This window comes from Lissotriton vulgaris, chromosome 6 (genome assembly GCF_964263255.1).
Source record: "Lissotriton vulgaris chromosome 6, aLisVul1.2, whole genome shotgun sequence".
Lineage (NCBI taxonomy): Eukaryota > Metazoa > Chordata > Amphibia > Caudata > Salamandridae > Lissotriton > Lissotriton vulgaris.
Window position 1 is genome coordinate 1,817,710,762 of NC_141694.1, and position 27,219 is coordinate 1,817,737,980.

Consider the following 27,219-nt stretch of genomic DNA (forward strand, 5'->3'; position numbering starts at 1 on the left):
AAATTAGCTTTCTTTAAGAGGGGTTTGACCAACGTATAAATAGGGATCCTTACTTCTCATTCAGGATAAGGGGATTACACTCCTTAATAACCCCTGCTCACCCCCTTGGTAGCTTGGCACGAGCATACAGGCGTATCAGTGTGTTAAGCATTTGTGAATATACACAGTAATTCAGTGATAGCCCTACAGATGGACACAACACAGGTTTTATAAAAATAAGTATTCTTTATATAGACTTAAACACAAGACCACAAACAACAAAAATCCACAATACTACACTTAAGATTACTTAAAAGATGATGAAAGTCTCTTAATTCAAGTTGTTGGTAAATGCGACAAAGTTCTCAACAAAGTACCTGGATGCGTAACGTAAAGTAAACAAAAAGGCTCGCAAAAGGAGAGATGCGTCGGCTCCGTGATCCATGGGGAACAGTTGCGTCCTTCCTCAATGCTTGCACAGAGTAGGGGACTCGTCGTGATCCTTATCGGAGCGAAGGTGATCTGTAGATTCTCGGCTTGTGGGCCCCTTGTGGTGCGTAAGATGGCGCCGTGATGCGATGATCCAGTTGCGATGTGAGAAAATGGCACCCTTGATGCGGCGATGCGATAACGATGCAATGACGCCCTGGCAGCCTTGCCACGACTCTGTACTTTGAAGCCACAACAGGCCCTGCGACACGCTTTTCCGGTGACGTGATGGCAACTCTCTTGATGTTGTCATGCTTATCCGGTGATGCAACAGCAGGCAGCTTCGATAAACACACGCTTCCACGGAGATGTGGCAAAGACTCGCTTCTACGGCGTTGCAATGATTTCAGCTGTGACAGCGAGACACTTCTTCTCAATGCATCGCCCTTCCAGCTCCCAGCGGCACGCAAGTGACTGGAATCAGAATTCCCAGCAAGGAAATTCAGGAGGGAGCTGGAGGTGAAGTCTTTTGGCCTTGAGACTTCAGCAGGAGGCAAGCACAGTTCAAGCCCTTGGAGAATATTCTGTAGATGAAAGTCCTTACAAAGTCCTTCTCCTTTCCCTTGGCAATGAAGCAACCTCTGCCAGGCCAACCCAGCAAACAGCACACTGGCAGAGGGGTAGTCCAAACGCCTGCAGTGATCTAATTTCTTGGGATCAGGGTCCCAATATTTATATCCCAAAATCCTTTGTTCTCTGAAGGCAGAGAGGCCTCTGCCTAGTCCAAACCAGTTCCTGAGCACTTTGTTTACATGACTCTCTTCTTCCTTTCACTATGCAGGACAGAGACATCAGACGCCCGACAGGAGTTGGAGCCAGCACAAGGGAGGGAAGATACAGCTCTGGAGTACTCTGTTGACATGATTCCTCCTCTTCTTTCACAGTGCAGGGTAGAGACGTCAGACAAGCCACAGTGGCTGGAGCCAGCATTGTAGAGGGAAGGCCCAGCCCTATTCAGGTCCCAGGTGCACTCCTCCCTCCAATATGGATGCAGATCTCTCTATTCACCACTGGGCTGTCCCAGCCTGTCTCCTGGAATCCCCCAGTCATGTCACTCAAACCCCAGACAAGAAATACACAACCCAGCAGAGGCAGGCTCAAATGGTTAGAAAAGCAAATACCTGATTTCTAATAAGTGGTATTTGCAAACACAGGATATTAAAATAAACTTTACTAAAAGATGTATTTTATTATTCTGAGTTCAGGCATACTAAACTCCAATTTCTACCATGTTCCCTGAGTCAGTAAGAATCATAAGCATGCAATAATCGAGCTGCTCACTCTGGCCTATGAGAACAGGTAGCCTTCAATAGTGAAAAAAATAAAATGGCTGTAATTCACTACTAGAACATGCTACACACATCAGAGCATGTTCTACCTTATTCTTACAATGCACCCTGCCCTTGGGCCTACCATAGGGGTGTCTAATATGAAGCAAAGGGAAGGTTTAGGGACTGACAAGTGGGGGCACTTGGCCAAGTCGACATGACAGTGCTAGATTACACACCGGCCTTGCAATGGTAGGCCTGAGACACACTTTACCAGCTGCTTCTGTGGGTGGCACAACCAGTGCTGCGAGCCCACCAGCAGGATTTGATTTACAAGCCCTGGGCACACATGGTGCACTGTACTAGGGGCTGACAAGTAAATTAAATAACCCAATCAATGAATAACCAATCTGTACATTAATTTAACATAGGGAGCACTTGCACTGTGACTTTGATTAGCAGTGGCACAGTGCCAAAATCATACATCCAGCAAAAACATATCAAAACAGAGGAGGCAATCCATCAAAAAATGGAAGGGAGACTCACGCCAATGATTCCAGGTCTAACATCTGCCCACTAGCCTCTCATGACTGTAAAATAAAAGAAATTCCATATGGTACTCAAGCATTTCAAGGGTTTGTGCATTGCACAATTTTTCCCTCAAAACTTGGATGACCTCTAATTAAATGGTACCAGGTCCCCGACAATAATGTGAGTTAACCTTACTAAAGGCTCTGCAATCAAGAAAAAGTTTGGAATCCATTGATGACAGTAGACAACAATTCCCAAGAGCATCCTCACCAGCGTCTAGGTGATAGGAGGATTCATCTTTAGAATTGAAAAAACACATTTCTCATTGTGATGATTCAGATTACTCACTTTGTTATTACAGTGCTGCATCTTTGTGGAGAAAACCCTGTGACTGTTGTCAGCTAGATGATTTACTAGCACAATCGTATAATGTTTACAGTGTACTTTTTGCTTATGTGCCACCAATAGGTCATCTAAATATTGAACCATGACTAAGTTATAGGGAAACTGCAAACATTTCAAATCTTTTTTAGGATGTGATTAAAAATTGAACGACTGTCAGCATGCCCCATTAGGGATTCAACACCAAACAAGAGCTTTATTTTGGAACTTGAACGGAAAAAGATTTTGACATTCCACATGCAGACAAATGGAGAAGAAAGCTTGGCATAAACCTTTATACCATTCTGCCTCTGTTGGAATCTGGGTCAACATTACTGTAGGATTCAGTCCCATCGGTCAACATACAATCAGTATTTAATTTATTTTTCAAAGGTCCTGAGTAATTCTCCATGTACCACTCATTTATTTACTGGACATCATAGGAAAATTGCAAGGATTACCAAGCACATCCCGAATAATTCCTTGTTCAATACTGTTTTGGTAATGGGCATCCTTTCTGCTTCTGACTGTTTTGAAAGTTTGTATTGTCTACTTCTAGGGAAAATTAGTTTTACATTGATCTTGACAGTTTTTGCACTTTACCAGCCCTATTTCTTTTCCTGTGAAGTCCCTTGTGAGAAGTTAGCCTGGGAAATGATGTCCACTAGTTCTAGTGGGCACCTTGCACCAGTCTAATTGACCCAATATTGCAGGTGGTTGTAAAGTCAACCTCATAAAGCTTTTCTAGTGGTAGCATGAACCAGCAGACTTTAGGCTAAGACTTCAGTAGGTGAGTTAAGCAAGTTGTTTTCCTATATATAATCTCTTGAATACCAAATGAAAGGACACCACACAAGGTATATAAACCATATACTAAGAGAGTGGTATAAGTACCACGTGAGAGTTATAAAGCAGGCCTAGGGCCTGTAGAATCACTGGGGCAACACTAAACAACCAAAGGTTAGGAAGTAGGAGACTCATGGGAGCCACGTGGACTGTCTTAACTCAGGAGTGGGTTACTATTGACTTTCCATGGAGATCGTAAAAGTTACAAAGTTACAGTTTAAGGACACTTCTGTATGGACTAGGATGGAACCCTTTTAAACTAGGACACTTCGACAGTCAAGACCCACGGAAGCACCAGAGTACTCGTGTTACCTCACCCAGGGAAGCCGGGTGCATAGGTGTATTTTCGTGTCGGGTTTTGTCATTGTTTTCTATGGAGAGCTTCAAAGAAGTGCATCAGGCAACCAGAGGAAAAGTGTCCAGGTGGATCTAAGGGTGGATTAGAGATGTGAAGAACCTGAAAGCAGAGGGGACAGAGTCTGGGTCACTAGCCAGTGACCAGGAAAGAACCAGGCGATGTTGGGTGCTTTAAGGTTAAGATGGTGAGTTTGTTTCTTCAGCCATGAGGTCCAGGATATTTAATAACAAGGGGTGGAGATGGACAGAGTTTCTGAATTAAGCAGAATACTCTCACCCAGTCAAGAGATCAGGGCTAGATCCAACACCGTTTTTTAGCTCACTGCACCATCCCAACTCAGAATCTGGCTATATGCAAATTAGTCTGTTCCTGTCCCAGTGCATGATGGGAATAGGGCAAACCAAACTACCAAGCCAATTCTTACACTCGGAAGGAAACAAGCTTCCGGGGATCGGTTTTTGGCATTTCAGCCGTCGTCGGCCCGACTTGCTTGAATCCTGATGGTGCAATGAGCAAGGGACTCACATCTGAGTATACCCTTCCACGCTTATGGTGGACAAAATATTTAACAAAAAGGGGTGGTGATGGACAGAGTTTCTGAATTAAGCAGAATACTCTCACCCAGTCAAGCGATCAGGGCTAGATCCAACACCGTTTTTTTGCTCACTGCACCATCCCAGCTCAGAACCTGGCTATATGCAAATTAGTCTGTTCCTGTCCCAGTGCATGATGGGAACAGGGCAAACCAAACTACCAAGCCAATTCTTACACTGGGAAGGAAACAAGCTTCCGGGGACCTGTTTCTGGCATTTCACTCGTCGTCGGCCCGGCTTGCTTGAATCCTGATGGTGCAATGAGCAAGGGACTCACGAGGTCCAGGAGGCATTGATGATGACTAAGAGCTGGATTCGAGTTGGCCCATGATGGATCTTGATGACTGCGGTGTCGGTATCCGGATTGTACCCAACAATCCTTGGCAACCGCAACCCACGCAGGATGTCGAGATTGGCTTTGTTGCAGACCAGCAAGGTCTGTGGCACTTCTACTTTTCAGGTTTGCTGGAGGATGCCTGGAGCAACCAGGATAGAAATTTAAATTCAAGATGGCATCTTCAGGGGGCTCACTAGCCAATGGGCAAAGAACCAGGAAGACGTGTCAAGCTCAAATCCAAAGGTGGGGTCCACTGGGCACTCGCAGAGTGTGGGGACCAGAGCTTCAGTGCAAATGGTGGGCAAGGCTGGGGCATCTTGTAACCCAATGCACAACTTACTGAGTCTTCAGGAAAGGAGTGCAGGTAGCAAAATGCAGGATTTATAAGATGTCCAGTCCCACAACTGTCAGGTCTGCCACGGGTCTCAGCTTTGCTGTGGATGTGGGTCATGGTCATAGAAGTCTGGAAGTCCAGTTCTTGAGTTGCAGTGTCTTCAGTTTCCAACAGGAGCCTTGAACCTGCAGACCAGCAAAGTTGCACAGGGTGGTCACTCCTAGACCACAAGTGAGATGTCTTCTATCTTCCAGTCAGAATGGAATGTCGAAGGTCCAAGATATGTCTTTCAAAGATTTGTCCAGGGTAATCTAAAGTGCCAGGGACACAGCTCCCATACTTATACTAAGAAAGGGGGCTGGATTACCTGACTAAGCCCTTCCTATGGGTGGACCTGAGAAGGGGGTGGTTACACCCCTTTCCCTTGGACCAGATTCATGCCAGAGCTGGGGCTGGAGTGCCCCAGCAACTGGTTTGAACTGGGCTATGCATGGATCACCTTGTGTGCCCCAGGCAGTGTCTAGATGCATTCACTCAATGCAGCCCTTCCTTCCCTAATACACAACACCCCTGTCTGGGGAGGGGCTGACACCTCCCTGGACAGGAATCCTATTGTCCAGGCCACCCTTGCTGGAGTTTCCCCAGCAACAGGAGGTCAGACTTGTGTCTGTGGCAGCAGCCTCCATTTTGTGATGCTGAAGCTCTGTTTAACTTTAACCGGGTAAAGCAGTAACTACATGCCTTTTCCCTCTAGAAGGGTGGAATGCTACCCCGGCAACCAGAATTGGAGGGGGTAGTATTCCAAAGTGTTTGACACCTCACACAACTTGTTTTGATACAGCCAGACCAAAGTTAGCATTAACCGCGAGGATTATAATGCACTTAAGAATATATGGTATCGCTATATCATAGAACAGCTATAAGGAGATGGTTCAGAAAGCTGCAGAGGGGCTCAGCTCATGCTAGGGCACCCTCTCACATAAAATCAAGCACTCTGCCTCCAGGATTGTCGAGGACTACCATAGGAGTGGCTTAAAGGTGTATATGAGTCTATATGTAAAGGTAGATATAAGTATACTAAATCTAAGTAAGGGGTGATTAAACCACCTTACCCAAGCTGTGTGAACAGACCTGTGGTGTCAGTTTGGATGCAAGCAAGGCATGGCACAATACATGCTGCAGTCTCTGGTAGGCCTAGGATGCACATATGCCCTGGGTAACCATGGTACACTATACAGGGGCTCACTAAGGTGGCACAGTATCCAATCTGGTATGCTGTGGGTCTGATTACCAGGCCCACAGCCACATTAAAGTCGAAAAACCTGAGAATCACAGAAAAAGTGGGGGTGACCATAGGAAGCAGACCCTACTCTCCTACATCCCATACATCTTCTTTGAAAGTATGTTGCAAATTTTTAGGCAAATCATCTTTAGTAAGGACTGGAAACAACTGAACTCTTGATTTATTTGATTTAATTTTAAACACTGACTCTCCCTCTTGGATTTCAATTGCAAAACCAGCCAGTGTACAATAAATCACACAGTTCATCTTGCAAAGTAAGCCTCTACCCAAAAAATTAGCACAACCTAAATCAGACATCATGAACTGATGAATATTCTTTGTTGATCCTATTATAACAGGGATAAATACCATCACCTGGCTATCAATCTGTTTATTGCTAATGTCTACAACTTGTACTTCTATTCCCGAAAGGAATAGGTTTTAGAACCTCAAATGAATGAACTGTAGCACAAGTAGCTATCGATCAAGTAAGACAAAATGTTACCATTCACCTCACCACGTACATAAGAGCCACGTTGGTCTACCAGCAGGACTGCTCCAATTAAATAATCCTCCTTCCCCATGGCAGGGTCATCGGGATTCATTCTCTGGGGAAAACAAAGAAAAATCCTTATTCAGAATCAATTGATTTTGCTGGAACCCTGGACTATATGGAATTTTGTTTATCATGTTTTGCTGCACCATTGGAGCTATGGTCATATTCATATGGAACATCCCATCATTTTGCAAATTCTGCACAGGAGCTGGTGCGCCTACTGCTGCAGACTGCGACTCCACCAGATTTGAACTGGATTATGTCTACCTGCCTGCTTCCAGCGGTCTACTTTTCTACAGTAATAACAAGCAGTGTTGTTGTTCAGCAAATCAATATTAACATTCACTCCTAAATTATTCGTTACTCCCCTTCGGCGATTTTGCACAAGCACTATTTCATTTTCCATTCTCACTCCTTGCATCAAATGCACTCCTGTCATCCTAGAATTGGTACACAACACAAAACCCATATCAGAACTTATCATTGGATTACTGAAATTTCTGTGAAACTGATTTGTCTGGGCAACCATCAGCTTCTTCTTGATCTTTTTCTGCTTCACATCAAACTAATCACTACTAACCTTAGCATACTTCAGGTTCTCATCAATACCCCTAGCCTTCTTGCACATTATACTCTGCTGAATATGCAAAATAGGCTCAGAACCCAACCCCATAACAAAGGCAGACACGAAACAACTAGCCTCTCATATTAAGCATGCACTGTTCTCAAAATCATTGCCTAATTAATTTTGTTCTCTGACACTTTCTTTTTCAAATGCTCTCTCACTGCACTGTAGTTGTCAGCAATCAACTCAGACGGAGCATTATCAGCCACAGACCTAGCTGGTTCTTCAGATGGTTAAGCAACAGCAACCTTACATTCAGTCCATAAATTACTAGGAACAACAATCTTAAACACTGCATCCAAATCAGTCTGAAGCATTTTCCAGTGTTTAGCTCATCTATGAACTTCCTCGCACTATTTCGCTAGTTCCTCTTGCAATTCTTGAAAATGTGTTGTAAAAGTATAAATAATACTTCTTCTCCAAGGCACATATACATATTTCTCTCCATGTATTTCCCTCAGTGGAAATTCTGAAACTGCCACTAACTCGGAATCACTAACTGACCCATATCATTTCTTTCCTGCCTCTGAATTTTTCTTTTTAGTAATAATATTCTTCTTCCACCTTCCCTCCAGTCCAATATCAACCAGATCCATAATGTGGGTTTGTTAAAATATTAAGCCCAGTTGTTCTATGTTATCATCAATGAAATCCACTTTGCAATGTCTCTGTACATTTCTAATTTTACTGATATCAACCTCCCCCTCATTTGCTGGTTACTCAAGCCTATCATATGCTTGGTTCATGCACCTTGATGGCCTTTGTTTAAGTAACACTTTTCATCAATAATTTATTTCATTGTCATCAACCTATTTGTGTCAGTTGATCTCTGCAATATTTTCCAAAATCGTTCTATAAAACACCAATATTATTATTTCTTTTTCGGAGACTAAGCAGTAATGGCAATAGACCTGTCACTTGAAACTGAAGAGAAAACAGAAGATTCTCTGCTAGTACTCAATACAAATGCCAATGTATTGGTGAGGCACTCACTGATTCACATGGAACTGCAAGTGCCATCAATCACTGTGCTTGTACACTCATACCATCTTCAGTTGCACCCATATCAAGTGCAACAAAACTCTGCTCCTGTCTTGGGATCCCATCAGTGTATGGAGGAGGTCTAGAATTCAAAATATCATTTAGAAAAGTTATCCTCCTCATCTGCATCTCGTTTTTGGTTCCCCTTTTCTATTTCTCCATCATTGGTTTTCTTTTTCTGTTGTCTCTTTGACTATTGTGGGGAAAACTCTCACTCCCTCTATCATATCCTCTATTCAGCATCTCTCATGATAATACCACTAGCCTCCCAGCTACTATCTAAATAAACCCTTCACCTGCTTCTTCATTTCCTTTTTTTCCTTCTCTTTAGCCATTGTATCCCATGTATTTAATGCTTTAAACTGTGTATGTCTAGGTAACGACTTTCTATTATTCATGGGTTCCTCAAGAAACGTGTTAATGTAAAAGGTACCTTGGAAAGGAAACTGTAAGTCATTTTCATGCCAGTCACAAATCATGGTCAACATATAAAAATATTTCCAAAACTGGGACCGGATGCACAGCTAAGTTCCATGCATCATTAAACAATGCCACAAATGTATTTCTTTTCTTTAATATTTTATTTTCATCTTCATTTTTACCACAGTTATCACTTTGACCAATGTTTTTCCAGTTGTCACATGAGAGACACTTATGTTTTAGGCTGTATCCTTAATGCCACAAAAATGCCACCAGCCCTTATCTTGGAGCATGGAACGTACATAAGGATTCCTCCTCTGTTGATTCAAATAACTCAATGCATTTCGGGCCTTACCTGGCCCTTCATTAGGGGTACCCTACAAATCAAAACATTAATATTAGACTCTATGTTGTCACAATTTCAACACTTTATTTATCATTATGCATATTACAAGTCCATGCCTTAGATACCAGCTCTCCTTTTTATTGACGTCCTCCCGCTAAATTTGTAACCTCATCGCTACCGCTAGTCCTGCCCTTTGACACGTGTAGATACTACATTTCCAAAACTGGGGCTTCATGTCGTCCCAGACCGGATGCACAGCTAAGTTCCATGAATCATTAAACAATGCCACAAATGTATTTCTTTTCTTCAATATTTTATTTTCATCTTCATTTTTACCACAGTTATCACTTTGACCAATGTTTTTCCAGTTGTCACATGAGAGACACTTATGTTTTACGCTGTATCCTTAATGCCACAAAAATGCCACCAGGCCTTATCTTGGAGCATGGACGCGGGTTTCATACTGCTTCGTACGGATTTGTTTGGATTAGAAAGGAGATAGTGGGAATACATGGTTGTTGGAATCAGTAGGGAAGGGCTAAGTTAGGGCATTGAACTGGCGGTAGCGATGAGGTTACAAATTTAGCGGGAGGACATAAATAAAAGGGAGAGTTGGTATCTAAGGCATGGACTTGTAATATGCATAATGATAAATACCGTGTTGAAATTGTGACAACATAGAGTCTAATATTAATGTTTTGATTTGTTGAGCACCCCTGACGAAGGGCCAAGTAAGGCCCAAAATACATTGGGTTATTTGAATCAACAGAGGAGGAATCCTTATGTACGTTCCATGCTCCAAGATAAGGCCTGGTGGCATTTTTGTGGCATTAAGGATACAGCGTAAAACATAAGTGTCTCTCATGTGACAACTGGAAAAACATTGGTTAAAGTGATAACTGTGGTAAAAATGAAGATGAAAATAAAATATTGAAGAAAAGAAATACATTTGTGGCATTGTTTAATGATGCATGAAACTTAGCTGTGCGTCCGGTCTGGGACGACATGAATCCCCAGTTTTGGAAATGTAGTATCTACATGTGTCAAAGGTCAGGACACTATCCGGACCAGCACGCAAAACCAAATATAAGCAAAAGCAAAAGCAACAAGCAAAAAATGAAGAAACAAGAGGTGTGCACTCTGTCGCCCTCGTCTTTTGCAACATTTAAAAATACTCATCATCATTTCATAAGCAGGCGGACCATCAGCAGGAATACCTCTCCATTGCTAGGTGATAAGGCTTTTTCAACATAGCATCCCTTATTCTCACTCAAAATTATTCAGAAACAAAATGAGACAAGGTAGGATCCATAGTCAATCGCAGCGTGGCTATGCCAAAGTTCAGCCAATCACAACACGACTCTGACAGCATCAAACCAACAACAGCATGTTTCTGTGGTGACATCTCACCAATCCTCAGCTAACTAACCGTGAATTAGCAAACAATTGCACAGGCCATGTCATGAACACAAATAAAGGAAAGAAAAATGTAAATAAGAAAAAATCAATAAGTTAAAAGTAAACAAGTCATGTAAACAATAAAAATAAAACCAGTACCTTTGTGGCACTTGTCACATTCAATTCACACTAAAGCAGACTCCTGTCCAGTCGCAATACACTTTTGGCTAGTGTATTTACTCTTGTGCACCAAAGGGCAAGTGTCCCCAACCTAAATTAGACACACAAACCCCTGAAAAGTAAAACTAGTTAATTCATAAATGTATGTATGTGGTGTCTTGAAAGTCACAGTATCTTTTTGTTGATAAGTTCAACAATAGTATCGTGAGATTTTGGATTTCTGCGAATTCGATAATTGGACCAACACATAATTAACCAAAACTTCTCTAACAAAAATCACAAATAAGAATAGTACATCAAAATCACAGTAATCAAACCTCCAATTGAACCAAGAATCAACATTGCATAATCAAATACCTCACTCACAGCATAGCAATCCATCACTCAGCACAGACCTCAATATTCAGTACCACACCGGAACACTCTTAGTCACCAAAATGCCACCAGAATCATGTGGCTATACAAACTTACAATGCAACGTGTTCAGGAGTAGCAACACAAACCAAGAACACAACTAAGGATAGGGCAAAAAGGGAAATTTCTGAAGCATAAAGAGCATGTTCTTAACTCGCAACACTCCTCTGCTACAACAAATGTGTGGGTGCGGGGGACCCTGCAATTTTGACAGCCTAAAATTGTACCTTCAAGGGACACCAACAATTCGATGCATTGGAGACACTGTTAAACCTCAATTTCAAGAGTTAATGTGTCCCAGAGGTAAGGCTCCTCCCAACACAGCACAAATATCTGAATTACAGTTAATAAATGAAAACAGCCTGCTCAGCTGAATAGTTGAAATGATTTATAAAAAAATTCTAAAATGCAGAATAATCGCCATGAAGGCTCTCAGAAAATGTGGCATTACAGAGAAGTTTGTAATCAAAAATATTCTAAGTTCCAAGTGGGCAGCAAAATCAAAATAGAAACAGACAGCATCCCTAGTAGCATTAAGGAAAGCTCTCTCAAACCCCCCAAAACTAAGGGTTTTATATATTATCTACAAATTGGAAATTACTAAAACTGCCAAATCATCATGGTATGATCAAATATGATGCTTTCTCCGCAAATCAGAGCACCACTTTACTAAGTGTCATATTGTCAACAAACCTAAACACTATCCTGCTACATGAATATGTATTCTGAAAACTCTATACTAATGCCATCCGGAGATGGTGGGACAAACTAGATCCGTGAACAGCTGGTTATTATGAATGAATAGTATACAATGAGCTAATGAAACAACTTTGAAGTAAAGTTACAGTTTGGAGACTAGGCCCGGTAGGGTTTATCAAGACCAGGAAGAAAAATACCAATGGAAATAAACACACATGATTCTGCTAGACTATGTACTGCAGAAATGACAGATATTGAAATGTGCAGGGAAAATGCATACAATTTGAACGGTATGACCGCTAGGCCCAAATTGAGGCCTATTTAACAAAGGTCTGGAAAACACTCTTCTATATGTCATGAGAAACTTGTTTTAAAGACAATAGTACATTATTTGTGCATATATATGTCATTGAGTGTTAAACCACATTCCTTATGCTGCTCATGCTGCACAAAAATATGAATGCTTAATATTTCTAACAATAGATATGAGCTAATTACTAATGGACTAAAAGATGTATACTTGAATCTATTGTATAGAGGTTGTGGGAAATGTATGACGAGTTCAGGGTAATTTTAAATATCCTGGTATTTCAAATGTGCCAGGAAAATGAAACAGTCCCACAGCATGGCCAGTTTGGATGGAGTTCAATGTACCGTTACTTGAGACCACTGGAGTTGGTGCAGGTATCTGTGGCAAGTGTTGTGTGCAAAGCCTTTAAAGTGTTACAAGTCTTTCAAGTAAATATATCTTTGTGAATGGTCTAGTTTGTCTATTATGCATGTCTTGCATGCCTTTAATTGTTTGCAGTATTTATGATGTAAAAACTTCTAGCATAGGGGCACTGATTTCTATACACCCTTGTGTTTCTGGTAAATGTATTAATGAATAACTATGCTAATAGATAAACATGCTTTAGCGTTGGGTATTATCCAAGTGACATAGCCCCTACAGGCCTCTTCTAACTAAATGTGCTTGTCTACTTTCAGGTGAGAATGTGGCCCTGTATGGTCAAGCCACCCAGTCAAGTATTCTTGGTGGAGTTTTGTTTCCCCTATCTTATCTGGGGCTTCCCAACAACGCAATAGATGGAAATCAGAATTCAGAATATACGCGTGGATCCTGCTCCCATACAAATAATGACTTTGGTCCCTGGTGGAGGTTGGATTTATTCAGGAAATATGAAGTGGATGCCATTCTTATCACCAACAGAAACTTGGCTTCGGAAAGGCTGAATGGAGCAGAAATTCTCATCGGGGATTCATTGACAAACAATGGAAATAACAATGAAATGTAAAGTTAAAAGTTCATTCACTTTTATTTGCCATTTACACATAACAGATGCTTGTTAGTTAGATCTGTGTTGTGATATTTGTATTCCAACGTTTGCAGCTTCAAACCTACTTCAATGAGAGTGATGTGTGCAGTCTCTAACTTGAAATTAAGTATTTACTGTCCCAGATACATAATTTAAATGAATATTACGTGAAAAAAGTAGATCTCATATATTAGACACACTTCAGGTCATCTGTACTGGTTCATAGCTGTACCCTACTTTTCAAGTGTTCTACTAATTATTTAATTTATTACATTCATTTTGTTCCATTGAGATCTAGGCTTTCTCACTAGATACGAAGTGGGCTGCTTTATGCCGCTCCACTCACGGAGAATATCTTTAGCACTTATGACTGGTGCACTTCTTGATCTCATACAATTCAGGGAACTGGGCCATATTTTGACAGTTCGATTTCTGTTCAAACAAACTTATAAGAATTAGTCACCTACTAAGTGATGCTATGACAAGTTTACTTGTGCTAAGAGTAAATCTGACCCCGTTTAAACCTCTTGATGAGATCAGATCATATGTTATTGTTGCAGTTACTTAAAACCATTTTTGTTATACGACACATTTATAAAAAAAGAAAAACAAACAATTAAATACAGACAATCCGCCCAAATTAAAAATATATACAAAAAAGCATAACAATGAATTCCTTTTGTTTTAATTGTACCCATATTTAAGACATCAAATATTTACATTCACACCTCCTAACTGCTAAAGTTACAAAATATCCCTGCCTGTCCCACTTGTTTTTGTTAAATGCCCCTAAAACAGAATAAATTGACTCACATATGTTTCTTATCCGTTTCATATTAAAAGTCTGTGTCAGTAAGTAGTAGCACGTACCCACGCATAATATTACCACGCGCGCCTTTACATTGCTGCCCATGCAACACGTGCGTCATTACCATGCGTGCATTTTGCACGATCATTTTTACAACGTATGCCTTTACCAAGGTGCTCAATTGATGTGCATGGTAAAGGCATTACCTTTGTAGTGGCATGCCTACCGTTGAGACACACTAGCATGAACGTACCAGATTTTTTCCTGCTTCTCCCCACGTGATCCGTTCACAGTGCTAAATAGACACTGTGAACAGATTTACATTTTCTGATGAGATAGAGAGGGCAGGACCTGAGAAAACCTTCTTCTGACGCAGCTCCCTGCCCATTCTTGAACCTTAAGTCTACCAGTCTAGCCGGATAGGTCCTAGGAAGCAGAGGGGAGTTGAACGCTGTGTGGTATACCTGTACCTGGCCCTTACCCCTTAAACCACACTGTTCCTCAGTCCCCTAACCCTCTACCTAGAACCCAATGCTGTCCCTTTTCTTGGCCCAAAGTCCTAAGCCATCACACCAGCCGGAGGCCCCTTACCTGGCCTTGAACCCTAAGTCTATCCCTTTTCTTGGCTGTGATCCCTAAAGCCACCACTCCTGGCGCAGTCTCCTGCCCGGCCCTGAGCTCCTAACCCAAGACCATTACGGCCCTGAACCCTAAGTCGTTTCGTTTGCATGGCCCTGATCCCTAAAACCACCACCAATGCAGCAGTCCCCCACCCAGCCATGAGCTCCTAATCCATGACAATTACCATTCATTACAACGAACATGCCTTTTCCACATTTGTGGTAAAAGCTTTGTAGTTACGGACATGCGTGGTAAAGGCATGTTCATTGTAAAGTATGCCTGGTAATGTTCATGCATGGTTAAGACCCGTGATAATGGTTATTTCACGTTTCAGTAGATTCTTACGAATCTTCAATAACTCAGGACTTAAATAGATAATGTGTTCCAGTGTTTCCCTCTCCCAGCGTCAAACTGATAAAAAGTTAGAGGAGTCTGAAGCATAAGAAAGATGATATTGCCTTTGTGCCGAAGTTGAAATCGAAGTATGTTTTTGATATTGTGCAAGACTCTAGAACAGAGGTCTTCAAACCTTTGGATGCCGAGACCGCCCTGTCAACATTTACAGGTGTAAGGCCCCCCTCCTGACAAAAATTTCGAAACCTCTAGGCAGGGCTACTGGCATTATGAGACATGTCAGTACCAAATTATGCGACAGGCTTGACTAAATTGTGTGAGTAGAAAATGTAAATAATGTTCTGTGATGCTGCGTATTTTGGGATAGCATTGCTTTATTATTTTGAAATTTTTAAACACAGTAACACTGAGGAAATATTTCACCCCAGCAGTACCAGTTTATACCAAAATACAGCAACTAACATCAGAAAGATGTCTAGTCAACCTTTGTAAAGGGCCTCCCACTCTGCAGGAATACGCGCTGCCACATTAGAAGCTCACCTGGCCATGGCCGGGAGCAGCAAGGGTCCCTTCAAACCCTGGCGGTCTTGTGCAGAGTTAAGCAGTTTACCCATGCCCCTTTCCTCTCTCACCCCTTCCTTCCATCCCTCTCTTCTCTCCTCTCCCAACCCCGGATCACTCTCTGACATTGCAGGCAGATGGTTAATAGCCCCAGGACACCTTTTGGTAACAGTAGCGCACTACAAATATAAATAATAATAGGCAGAAGCAGGGGATCCACTAGACCCGAATTTCAGGAGGGGGTTTAACACTCCCAGCCAGGGCTGGTTCTAGCACTGGTCGCATACGGTGCAAAAGTCTTTCCACCTTCTCCATGAATTCCCTCACTACCACTCACCATCAATACACCTCATCTCTCTATAGCACCTGTTTGGCAAAATACTCATAGTTTACTCACACTCACTTCTGTGATGTGAATGGTACATCTTCTGTGTACCAGTTACTTTGACCTTCTGCACTGTGTGGGTGACAAGAGTGCCCATGTGATTGCACGGAGAGCAATGTAACAGTGTGAGAGTAGGGTAAAATAATTGACTACAGGTTGAGTGAGGTGACCATATGAATTTGGGTTCGGCTGTAAATACAGAGTAGGACAAATTAGTGCATGGTTAGTGATGGCCTTGTTTGAGTGAGCTACAGATTGTGCAGTGAGGGGGGGACAGGTGAGTGAAGTGTCACATGAGTGCAGGATGAGAAGTGTGCTCGTGTGACTGCAGGGTGAGGTACAGAGTGAACAATGCAAGCACCTTTTTAGTGCAGAGTGATCACTGTGAGAGCAGGGTGAGTGGATGAATGTTGTGAGTGCATGGTAATCAGTGTGAGTGCATTGTGATCAGTGAGAGTGCATTGTGATCAGTGTGATTGCAGGGTGAGCGGGTGAATGGTGTGAGTGCATTGTGATCATTGTGAGTGCATTGTGATCACTGTGAGTGCAGGGTGAGCAGGTAAATGTTATGAGTGCATTGTGATCAGTGTGAGTGCATTGTGATCAGTGTGAGTGCATTGTGATCAGTGTGAGTGCAGGGTAAGCGGGTGAATGGTGTGAGTGCATTGTGATCAGCGTGAGTGCATTGTGATCACTGTGAGTGCAGGGTGAGCAGGTAAATGTTATGAGTGCATTGTGATCAGTGTGAGTGCATTGTGATCACTGTGAGTGCAGGATGAGCAGGTGAATAGTGCGAGTGCATGGTGATTGGTGTGAGTGCATGGTGATCAGTGTGAGTGCATGGTGATCAGTGTGAGTGCACGGTGATCAGTGTGAGTGCACGGTGATCAGTGTGAGTGCATTGTGATCAATGTGAGTGCATTGAGATCAGTGTGAGTGCATTTTGATCAGTGTGAGTGCATGACAATTAGTGTGAGTGCATAGCGATCAGTGTGAGTGCATGGTGATCAGTGAGAGTGCATGGTGATCAGAGTGAATGCATGGCGATCAGTGTGAGTGCATTGTGATCGCTATGAATGCATGGTGATCAGTGCGAGTGCATTGTGATCACTGCGAGTGCAGGGTGAGCGTGAAAGTGAAGGCGAGAATGAGAAGTGAGTTGTCTGAAAGAAGGTTGCATTCCCAGAAACTTGAAGCGTAGGGTTTCAGATATAAGATAAACTATTGCTATAATGGCATTAATCAGGGATTGAGGGTGGAGGAAATAAATAATGTGTTGATCCTGCAACAAACTTCCAGTCTTATGATTATGGTTACCCGCTCATTAAGTTGATGGCCCAGAAATAAGCAGTCACCTAAAGCTGTATTTTTAGCACTTATCTGTGAATACTTAGAACAGCAAATATAAATAGAAAGCACTTTCAATTGTGTCACTTTTAATTGTGTTCTAGGGCTGCCTCAATGATCCATGACTGAAAATTAAAGAGAACAAAGACAGAAAAGACACATAACTAATGAATACATACTTTTTATTTATAACTCTATTTAGTGTCAAGAGCAGGCATTTTTCTTTTGGCAACCCAACTTTATATTCCTTTTCATTAAATGCATTCTCACACTACAGCAAGAAGTGTAAAAATTACAAATGTAAGTAATAGGCAGAGTGGGCGCCCAGGGGGGTACTGGAACCATAAAAAACATTAAGCCTCTGTAACCAGTTTACAAAGGCATGTAAATATGCTAATGGTCTTTAAAGACCTGTGAAAAACTCGGGCGTGCTGGAGATAAGACTCCAGACACTGCCCAGCCGAGCCCCCAGCAGCTCGAGTTTCACTGCAGCAGCCCGGGCTGAGCCACAGGATGGGGGAAGAGCGGGGCTGAAGCCCTGGAGGCCAGAGCAGAAATGTGACTGTGAATGCGCGAACCCCTTTACACCACTCAACGGCCCTCCTGGGGGTGGCGCCCCACAGTTTAAAGACCCCTGCTCTTGAATATGTTTGGAGTTTTTGTATTCTGACACCATCTCAGAGTCTAAGAGGCACCTGGTCGTTTGGTTAAAACTTCAAAGTGTCTGTTGGAGGTGCCTGGGCCAGCGACTTCCCCCGTTCGGCGGTGGGATCAGGCCACGACACGGGCTTGGGGGTGTGGAGACAACGTTCTGCGAGGAGCACGGCTGGTCCTCCTGGTCGAAGGTTTGGTGAAAGCAAATAGGGGCACCTACCTACGCTCAAAGCCGGTCCAGGCGGGGACAGACTGCTCCCCAGCGCCATAGAAGAAGACCCCTCGAGGCACTAACAGCAGTTCCCAGGGTGGGAGTTCCCGGACCTGGCCCGCCATGACCAGGGGCGGGAGCGGCAGAGGGGCTTTGAAACAGGGCCCTATTGACAAATTCACAGGGCCGAATGGAGGCGCTGGGGCTTCAGGGGGTCATCAGGGCCCAGGACCGGATAATGCGGCACTTATGGCGGCGAAAACCCAATCCAGGGACATGCTGAATGCAAAGATAGGGGCAGTCGGGGCGGACGTCACGCTCCTGCGCCAGGACCTGCAAAATGCTGTGGCTCGCATCACAGAGGCCGAGACCAGGATATCGGGGGTGGAAGATGACGTGGCCACCTTGAAGAGGAAGGTGGCCAGCATGGAAGGGATCCAGAAAGGCCTAGCGCTCCGGGATGAGGATGCGGAAGGATGGGTCCGACGGATCAATCTGCGGTTCGTGGGGTTTCCGGAGGGCTGCCTGAAGGACAATATGGAGAACTTCTTAACCCGGTGGCTGGAGAGCTGACTTCCGCCAGATTCCCTCTCACACTGTTTTGTGATTGAACGGGCGCATGGAGCACTAATGCAAAAGCTGCCAGTCGGATCTCGCCCCAGGCCAGTGATAGCCAGGCTATTAAATTATCACGATCGGGATGCTATCCTGCGGCAGGCGCGGGCGAAGCAGCCTCTCATGTGCGAGAACCAGAAAATCCTGATTTTTCCTGACTACACCAGGCTAGTGCAGCAACAGAGACAGTCCTTTACAGCGGCCAAGGCACGCCTGCGTGATCTCAAGCTCCCATATGCCTTGCTGTATCCGGCCCGCCTGCAGGTGATCTACCAGTCCCGCACTCTGTTCTTCGACACCCCAGAGGAGGTGTTCCACTGGACGGACGAGACAGTAAAAGTAAGGGCGCATGCTCCGCCGGGCCGAGACTCAGATTCCTCGTCCAGTGGTGTACCGACGCAGAACCCCCAACGGTCTCGGAGCAAGAGCAACTGGAGATCCAGATCTAGGAGACGATCTGCCTCCGAGGGGGCGGTGAATGGGAAGGCGGCCGCCCCGATCCCCCGACAGCAGTTTCTTGAATGGTGGATCTATATGTGATGGAACGTGGGCGCAAATATACATCAGTGTTGACCACTTGGAAGGGGGTCTGTATGCTGTGTGTTCCTGAGGCTACAAGGAGCGACCATCTGCGACACTTGAACTAGAGTGATAATGTTGATGTGGCCCGCATGTGGGGTGGGGGGTTGTATTAAGAGCGGGCGCATTCCCCGAGTTCAAAACAGTTAATTTCTTTGGGGGGGTGGTTGGGTACAGTTAGAGGGATTGGTAGTGTTCTGGGAATCCATTGGGGTGGAGGGTCATCGACCTCAAGTTGGGGGTGGAGACTCTGCTATACCACGACAGGTACTTAATTGGTTTTTGAGGTATGGGGGGAGGGGGTAAGAGTCAGGAGGGAATAATTGATGTTGAGGTGGGGGGGATGCACGGTCCTAGTAATGTCACAGTGGTGGCTGAGTGTGTGTATACATGGTGTGCACAGTGGCTTGTTGATACAAGAGGTTGTTGATGTCGAGCCCGGATGATGGGGCCGCTGGGCCCAGTGGCACACTTCGTGTCCTCAGTTGGAATGTAAAGGGAGTATTGGACAAGATTAAGCGGGGGCGGTCTTGAAGCAGTCCAAGCGAGCGGGGGCAGATGTGGTAATGCTACAGGAGACCCATCTTTTAGGTAACAAAATCCTCCGCCTCCAAAGCTATGGTTATACCCAGGTCTTTCATGCTGGCTTTGCTAGGGGCTCCAGAGGAGTGGCCATTCTTCTACATCGCAGGGTTCCATACGGTCATACGGCTCAATGGGTGGATGTGCAGGGTCAATACATATTTGTCCAGGGTACCCTTGGGGAGGAGCTGGTTGTGTTTGGTTGTGTCTATGCCCCGCCCCCATTACAGTGGTCCCAGGTGGATAAGATAATAGCAGTGTGGGCAGATCTCCCAGATGTCCTAGCAGCGGTGGGTGGTGACTGGAATGATGTAGTGGACAGTGCATGAGATAGGTACAGGCCTGGGGGGGAACGGTGGCAGCCGGTGGTACCAAGCTGGGTGATATGATCAGGAATTTGGGCTGGGTGGACACTTGGAGACACATCCATGGTTCAAGGCGTGAATATACCTTCCTTTCTGCAGTCCTTAAATCCTTCTCTAGACTGGACTATATATTTGTCCCTACGGCGACTCAGGGAAGGATAGAGTCCACAGATAAACTGCCGCGTGGGCTGTCGGATCATTCCCCAACGACGTTACTTTTCGCCTGGACCAGCGGCGACAGCCGTTTCGGTGGCGTCTCTCCGTATGGCACCTGCAACTGGTAGACTATCAAATACACATGAGGGATGCCATTGCTCATTATATGGCGGAGAATGTGGGGATGGTAGCGGACAAGGCGACTTTTTGGGAGTCCATGAAGCCCACATAGCGGGGCATAGAGATTGCTTGGTGTGTGACGGCTAAGAGGAAGCGTAGGGAGGACCTAGATCGGGCCGAGGCTGAGATTAGGGACTTGGAGAGGCCCAGCGGTCTGGAGGGTGGAGGCCAGACTGTGGGGCAGTTGTTGTTTGTTCAGCAGTGTTACGCCTTGTTATTATTAGATGAGGCACGACAAATGTGGATGGCGACCCGCAGTCGTATATACCAATGGGGCGATAAATCAGGGACGATGCTCCATAGACTGTGTCAGGGCCTGACTCGGGCTTGGAGCCTTCCGAGGGTTGTAGATAGATCTGGATTCCTGATCACCGAACCTAGGGCGCTGGCGGAGAGCTTTGCAACATACTATGCTGATCTGTATGCCCCAAGTGAGTGAATCTCCTCAGATTTGGTTGACAAATTTATAGCCGATCTGCCCCCGCGAGCAGTCTCGGATGAGGCTCGGGACAGCCTCGATCTTCCGCTGACGGAGGATGAATAGGGAGCTGCTTTGAAGGAGTTAAACACTGGTAAGGCCCCAGGTCCCTAACGGCTTTCCCAGTTAATTTTTTAAGAAATTCCACCTACAATTTGGGGCCCGCTATAGAGCGGTGGTGGAGGAGGTTAGGGAGCGCGGTAGCCTACCCCCAGATTGGAGGCATGCTGAGGTTGTGGTATTTCACAAATCTAGACGGCCCCCGGAGCAACATGCTTCGTATCGTCCGATCTCCCTATTGAACGTGGAGGCCAAGGTTTTGGCCAAGGCGTTGGCCAATCCGTTGCTGCCGTATATTACTGATCTCATACACCCAGACCAGGCTGCATTCATGCCCCGTCGGGTGACGCGGTATAACATTAGGCGGGCGCATGTTGCGGTGGCGGCAATTCGCTCCACTGGGGAGCGGGCGGCCCTTTTCCTGACCGACATGGACAGGGCGTTTGATTCGCTTAGCTGGGCGTATCTGTTCTCGCTCCTGCCCCGACTGAAACTGGGGCCCGTTTTCGTGTCCTATGTGCGGCTGCTATGCACAGATTTGACGGCCTCAGTTCGCGTCCGGGGTTGTCGTCCCCGAGTTTCGCTATAGGGAGGGGAATCAGGCAGGGCTGCCCCCTCTCACCCTACTTATTCGCCTTGGCCAAGGAGCCATTAGCTGCGTGGGTCCGAATCGATGCGCAGATGCGGGGGTTTGAGTGGGAGCGCAGTCTGTCAGATAGAATCGCACTCTATGCGGATGATGTCCTGTTTTTCTTAACGGACCTTAATAGGTCGGGACCCCGCCTTATGTGTATCCTTTCAAATTTTCGGCGAGATGTCGGGCCTGTATGTTAACCAGCGCAAGTCTACCCTTTGGGTGCTGGGGGATGGCCCGGCAGTTGGAGACTGGGCGTCAGCCATTCAGTAGGTGGCATTAAATACCTTGGGGTGTTCCTGTCTGAGATCCCTGCGTTATCCTGGGAGCACAATGTGGCACCAGTTTAGGAGCGCACTCGGGCTGATATCAAAGTATGGTCCCGCATGCCACTGACGATCTGTGGTAGGTCAGCCATTTTTAAAATGCTTTATCAGTTGCAAACTCATCCCTATCCTATCTCACCCTCGTGGTTTAAGCAAGTAGACACGACTCTGGGAAAATTCCTATGGGCGAATGGCGCGATCTGGGTAGCGCTTCGCACATGCTTCTGTTCGACATATAGTGGGGATTTGGCGACCTCTGATGTTCGCTCATATTATCAGGCCTCACATCTCCTCGTACTGAATGAATGGTGGTATGGAGACAGGGGGGACCCGGCCTCTGCGCTGGAGCAGTCCCTTATGGAGCCCCACACGCTTCATACGTTTCAAAGCACTGCCGTCAGTGACACAGGTAGTATTTGATGTTTGGCGGCATGCCCTTCGGCGAATGGGGTGGTGGCAGACTTTGACTGATTAAACTCCTCTCTGACAAAATGGCCACCTCCCCGACCTGGCAGCCCTCCAGGGCTTTGCGGGGTGGCATGATATCGGAATATCTAGACTGGGACATGTCATGGTGGGGACGTCGCTCAAGACGTTCCAGGACTTGAGTGTAGAATTCCATATGCCCCGCACTCAGTTCTTCCGCTATTTACAATTCCGACATGCCATTACCCCATATATAGAGGGATTGACATCTCTCCCCGAATTTAGTCAGCTGGAGGCTCGGGTGTTTACGTGGGACATTGAGACCAAAGAAATATCACAAATATATTAATACCTGATTATACATTGCTCTTCCGATTTGCAGAAACTAAAGGTGACCTGGGAGGCTGATGTGGGAGCGCTAGAAGAGGAGGAATGGAATAAGGCACTGGCTGGCCCCAGGTGGGCCTCATTGCATCCCCAATCTGTACCAGGTGTGTATGTGAGGAGGGTACTTTCTTTCACACAGTGTGGAGTTGTGGCCACTTAGACAGGTTCTGGAATGGGGTCTGGAATGGCCTGGATGAAGTCCTTGGATGGGTGCTCCCCCGCACGCCGTGCCTGGGATTACTGCATGTGTTGGATGGAGTGGGGGGTAACCTCTATGAGAGGAATTTGTTGTTACTGGGCCTCACAGTTGCAAAAAGAGATATAGCGAAGGAGGGGGCTTGATTTTTGTATGGCAATGGAGAAGCCCATATTTCTTGCCCGGGGTTGCCCTCGGAAACATTATAAAATCTGGAAACGTTGGGCTGATTTAAGCGGTATCTGGCTTGAGCCTCCGCTGGAACAGGACCCATTACTGGATGTTTGAGCATGCTGTGCCAATGACTATGTGTATACAAATTATTGACATCGTATGGAACCGTGTCCGGGGGGGAGGGATCCGGGAGGGTTGCGGGGGTGTTGGGGGGCCGGGGGGAGGGTGGTTAACTGCATACAGTTTATACTTATTTTTGGTGTCAAAGCACCATGGATTGCAATGCGTTATGTATATTCAAATGGTTGGCAGTAGCCTCTGGGGAACAGAGCTCTGTGATTTCAATGTGATCTGTCAATAAAAATGTTTTTATAAAAAAAAACTTTGAAGTGTCTTTCGTCATTTTGTGCAATTTATGAACGGCGGATTATACTTGATCAGCATGTTATTAACACAAGGCTCTGCCATTGGTACTACACTGTATGGTTTTTAAACTTCTTTTTTAATATTAAATCTTATTGTGTTATGAGCCGCCCCTTACTGACTATGCAATAGAGGATACAGTTAATTGTAATCCGAACTGCAATCAGCGTTAGTCCTAGTTCACATTTTATTAGACTGCTGTGTAACTTTCCATGAATATATTCCTGATGCCACTCGTAAACATTGTTTCTACTTTCCTAATGGTTCCTGGAGTCCAACAAGTTTCACCCTATTCACAAACTGGAACCAACTTGGCGTTCATCACAGTTACCGTCATGGGGATTGCACTCCCACTGTATTTAAATGCAGAGGGGCTTATTTACAAGCGCCTTGTGATGCAGCGGGTTTACCAGCTTGAGTTACTTACAAACTACCATACTCACCTGGGCCCATTAACATACACACATAAGCCAGTAATTTACCTCTGCGATCAATTTCAATATTTTTGCGTGTTGAATTTACCTTTACTAATTCTTATCAACCATATCACCTTGGGTCTTAATTTCCTCTGGTCAAAGGTTAGGTTGTTAGTAGAATAGGTAGACTTGTCATTAACTTTATTCTTTGTATGACCACAGACTCAAGAGAGTTTTAAAAGTTTTATCCTATCAATAATTTTGTGAGTCAAAAACGAATATATGTCATACACCGTTTTCTGATGGAAAATAGTCAAGAATAGGACAAATCAGTTTTGGTTAAAATCTCATGATAACAGGGTGGCAAGGGTGGAAACAGAGGGCAGTACAAAGAAATACTACACAGAAATTATATTTACCTAGAATGGTGTGAGGACCAACCCCTGGCCAAGGAGCTGGATAGGGACCCCTGGGTCAGTCAAGGTCTAAATTATTAGGACAGATTCAAGACAGTGTAGGTGACCTCTTCTAGATGCAATGCCAGTGTTGCACCCCTGTTGGGCACTACACTCTTACATTCTTCCCATTCTTCAGAAGTGCCTCCTCGAATATCTTCCGTGTTCCCCTTCTAGATGATCGGATTCTTCTTCAGTAGTGTCTCTGTCTCCTTTCTCTCTCTCAAATCTTCTATCAGAGTGCTCGGACAGTGTCTCTCACATCTGTGGTATCTGCCCTCATCTGCGTCGGTGATGGGTCTGTGACGGGTCTGTGTCATATGTGTTCTAACTGACTAAGCCTATCTTAGTTATACTATTCTATGTGTATGTACCAGCCCCCAATGTTTCAATATTAGTGAAAACCCCTACTTCTGATTGGGCGAGGAGATGGGGAGAGGTCATCACACCACACTAATGTACTGCTTTTTTCTTTAGTTCATTGTTCAATATTCCTGCTCCCTAAATTACTTTCCCAAGCTATATTCCCACCCGCATTTCACATAGGTTCAATACATTGTATACACATTTTGACTTCTTTCTTCCCCTCTTCGGGTCGAGAGGTGAGGTTCCCAAGCGCTGGAGCAAGCTTGGCTGAGTTTCAACTGATTCATCATGCTTCCGGAATGGTTTGGATGCGCTTGCGCACAAGTCAGGTCGGATAGGAATTTCAGTCAACCTTCCAGGCCCAAATGTGAACTAATAATAAGGTCAGAGAAAAACATGTTAGAATACAAAAATAAATGAATGCACTGTACACCACTTATTTGTACTCTAATCCCATTAACTTGTTTTAACCTTTGCATTAGCAATTTAATAAAATGTGCCAGGTGTAGTTTAAACATAGCTTGTGCATTAGCATGTGAGTTTCAAGCAGCGTTTTTCATAGCTATTGTGCAGCTGCGAAGTTTTCCCATCAAAGCGAAGGAATAGATGCAGTAGACGCATGCGCAGAAAATTCCCGCGTTTTCGGCAGCCATTTTAAGTCACTTGGGTTACTTATTAGTAATACACATAGGCAAGCTTCCCCTAGATTCTGTATAGAGAATGTAATGCAATATTAATATTTACAAAACAGGTTGGTTACAGTATTACAAGTTATTTGAGAGGATTGCATCCGAGCAGGTCTCTTTCATATGAAACCTTGCTCCATCACTCGCGCCGCCCGTAAGTCACTTTTTTCCTCTCGTTAAGTGATGCACCGGTGATGGAAGGGCCTCATAAATAAGCACCTATGCCACAGGTGCATCACTTTTTGCGACGCTCCGGTGGGGTAGGAGACTTTTCCATATTCACCTGGCAGCACTAAGCCACTTTTTTGGCTTAATGCTGCCTCGTAAATATCTCACCCTTTGGCACAGTTTTCTGTGTTAAAGGGGCGTGCAATGAGTGCAATGAGTGTTGCTGGGGGTGTTCCCAGCAACACCCATGGATTTTTTGACACTGCCCCAGATTTATGAGAAATCGCAACTCTGAGGCAGCACCACAAACGTCCCTTCCTTCAAAAAAACTATCATCCCCGCAACACAGGCACCCTGACTTGCACCATGGTACAAAGGTTTCTTTTGGCGCACAATAGACCATTGTGTGCTAGCGCTTGGGAAAAGGATGCACTGTATCTGATAGAGACAACACATTTCTGGCCTTTTCTTTTGTCATAGGGCAGGGCAGCAGCAAAGCTTGCAGCACTGCCCTATGGCAAAATCTCATACATGAGGCCTAAAGTTTTTTATCGCTCCAGAGATTACTATCAATTTCTACCACAGGTGTTCCATATGAGCATGCTAGTTTAATTTATTGTCCCAATGTATGAATAAATGGACACCTGCTCAGTTTCATCTGTGTCAACAAACAGGTTCAAAGCATGACTTTCGTTTTGTTGATGGTCATCTGTAGGTCACGTTGTCAACGTTATAGCATGTAGTCTGGTGATCTGTGTTTGGAAGCCGCAATGCAGTAGTTGATAAATGATTAAGTCCTTGGTGTATGTCAGGAATTCATTTTGGTGCTTGCTAGTTTGAGACCATGCCACCTAACTTGTTGCCGCACCTCTGCAAGATCTGAAATATATGAGCTAAGCACTAGAGGGGCTAGAATGCAGACTTGCTTTACTTAGCCTATTGTAGGTGTAGATTTATGGTTTCAGTCCTCTGCAATGGGAAAGTCCCACTCTTAGCCACGTGCCACTGAAGAGATCAATTATGAGATTTAGTAGATTGTTCTTAATCACTCACAAACCCAGTTTAGCACTTAGTGGCTGATTAGGATGGTGGGCGGACGTACCGGTCAAGACATAGGCATTATGATGCGACCGCAACCATGGCGGTTACAATGCCTATACTTTGCCTTGGGGTGGGTGCTGATGGCTGCGGCACCCGTCGCAATGCAAAAAAG

At 44.8% G+C, this 27,219-nt stretch overlaps 1 protein-coding gene across 1 annotated transcript in view; it reads left to right on the forward strand.

Annotated features, from left to right (window-relative positions):
- Positions 1 to 8,224: 8,224 nt before the first annotated feature.
- LOC147709555 (fucolectin-1-like) overlaps positions 8,225 to 27,219 on the forward strand; it is a 263,787-nt gene continuing 244,792 nt past the window's right edge. Inside the window, exons 1-2 of the mRNA XM_086928084.1 lie at positions 8,225 to 8,294; positions 13,065 to 13,368. Coding sequence (XP_086784210.1) covers positions 8,225 to 8,294; positions 13,065 to 13,368 — 374 coding nt within the window. The remainder of the gene's footprint in view (positions 8,295 to 13,064; positions 13,369 to 27,219) is intronic.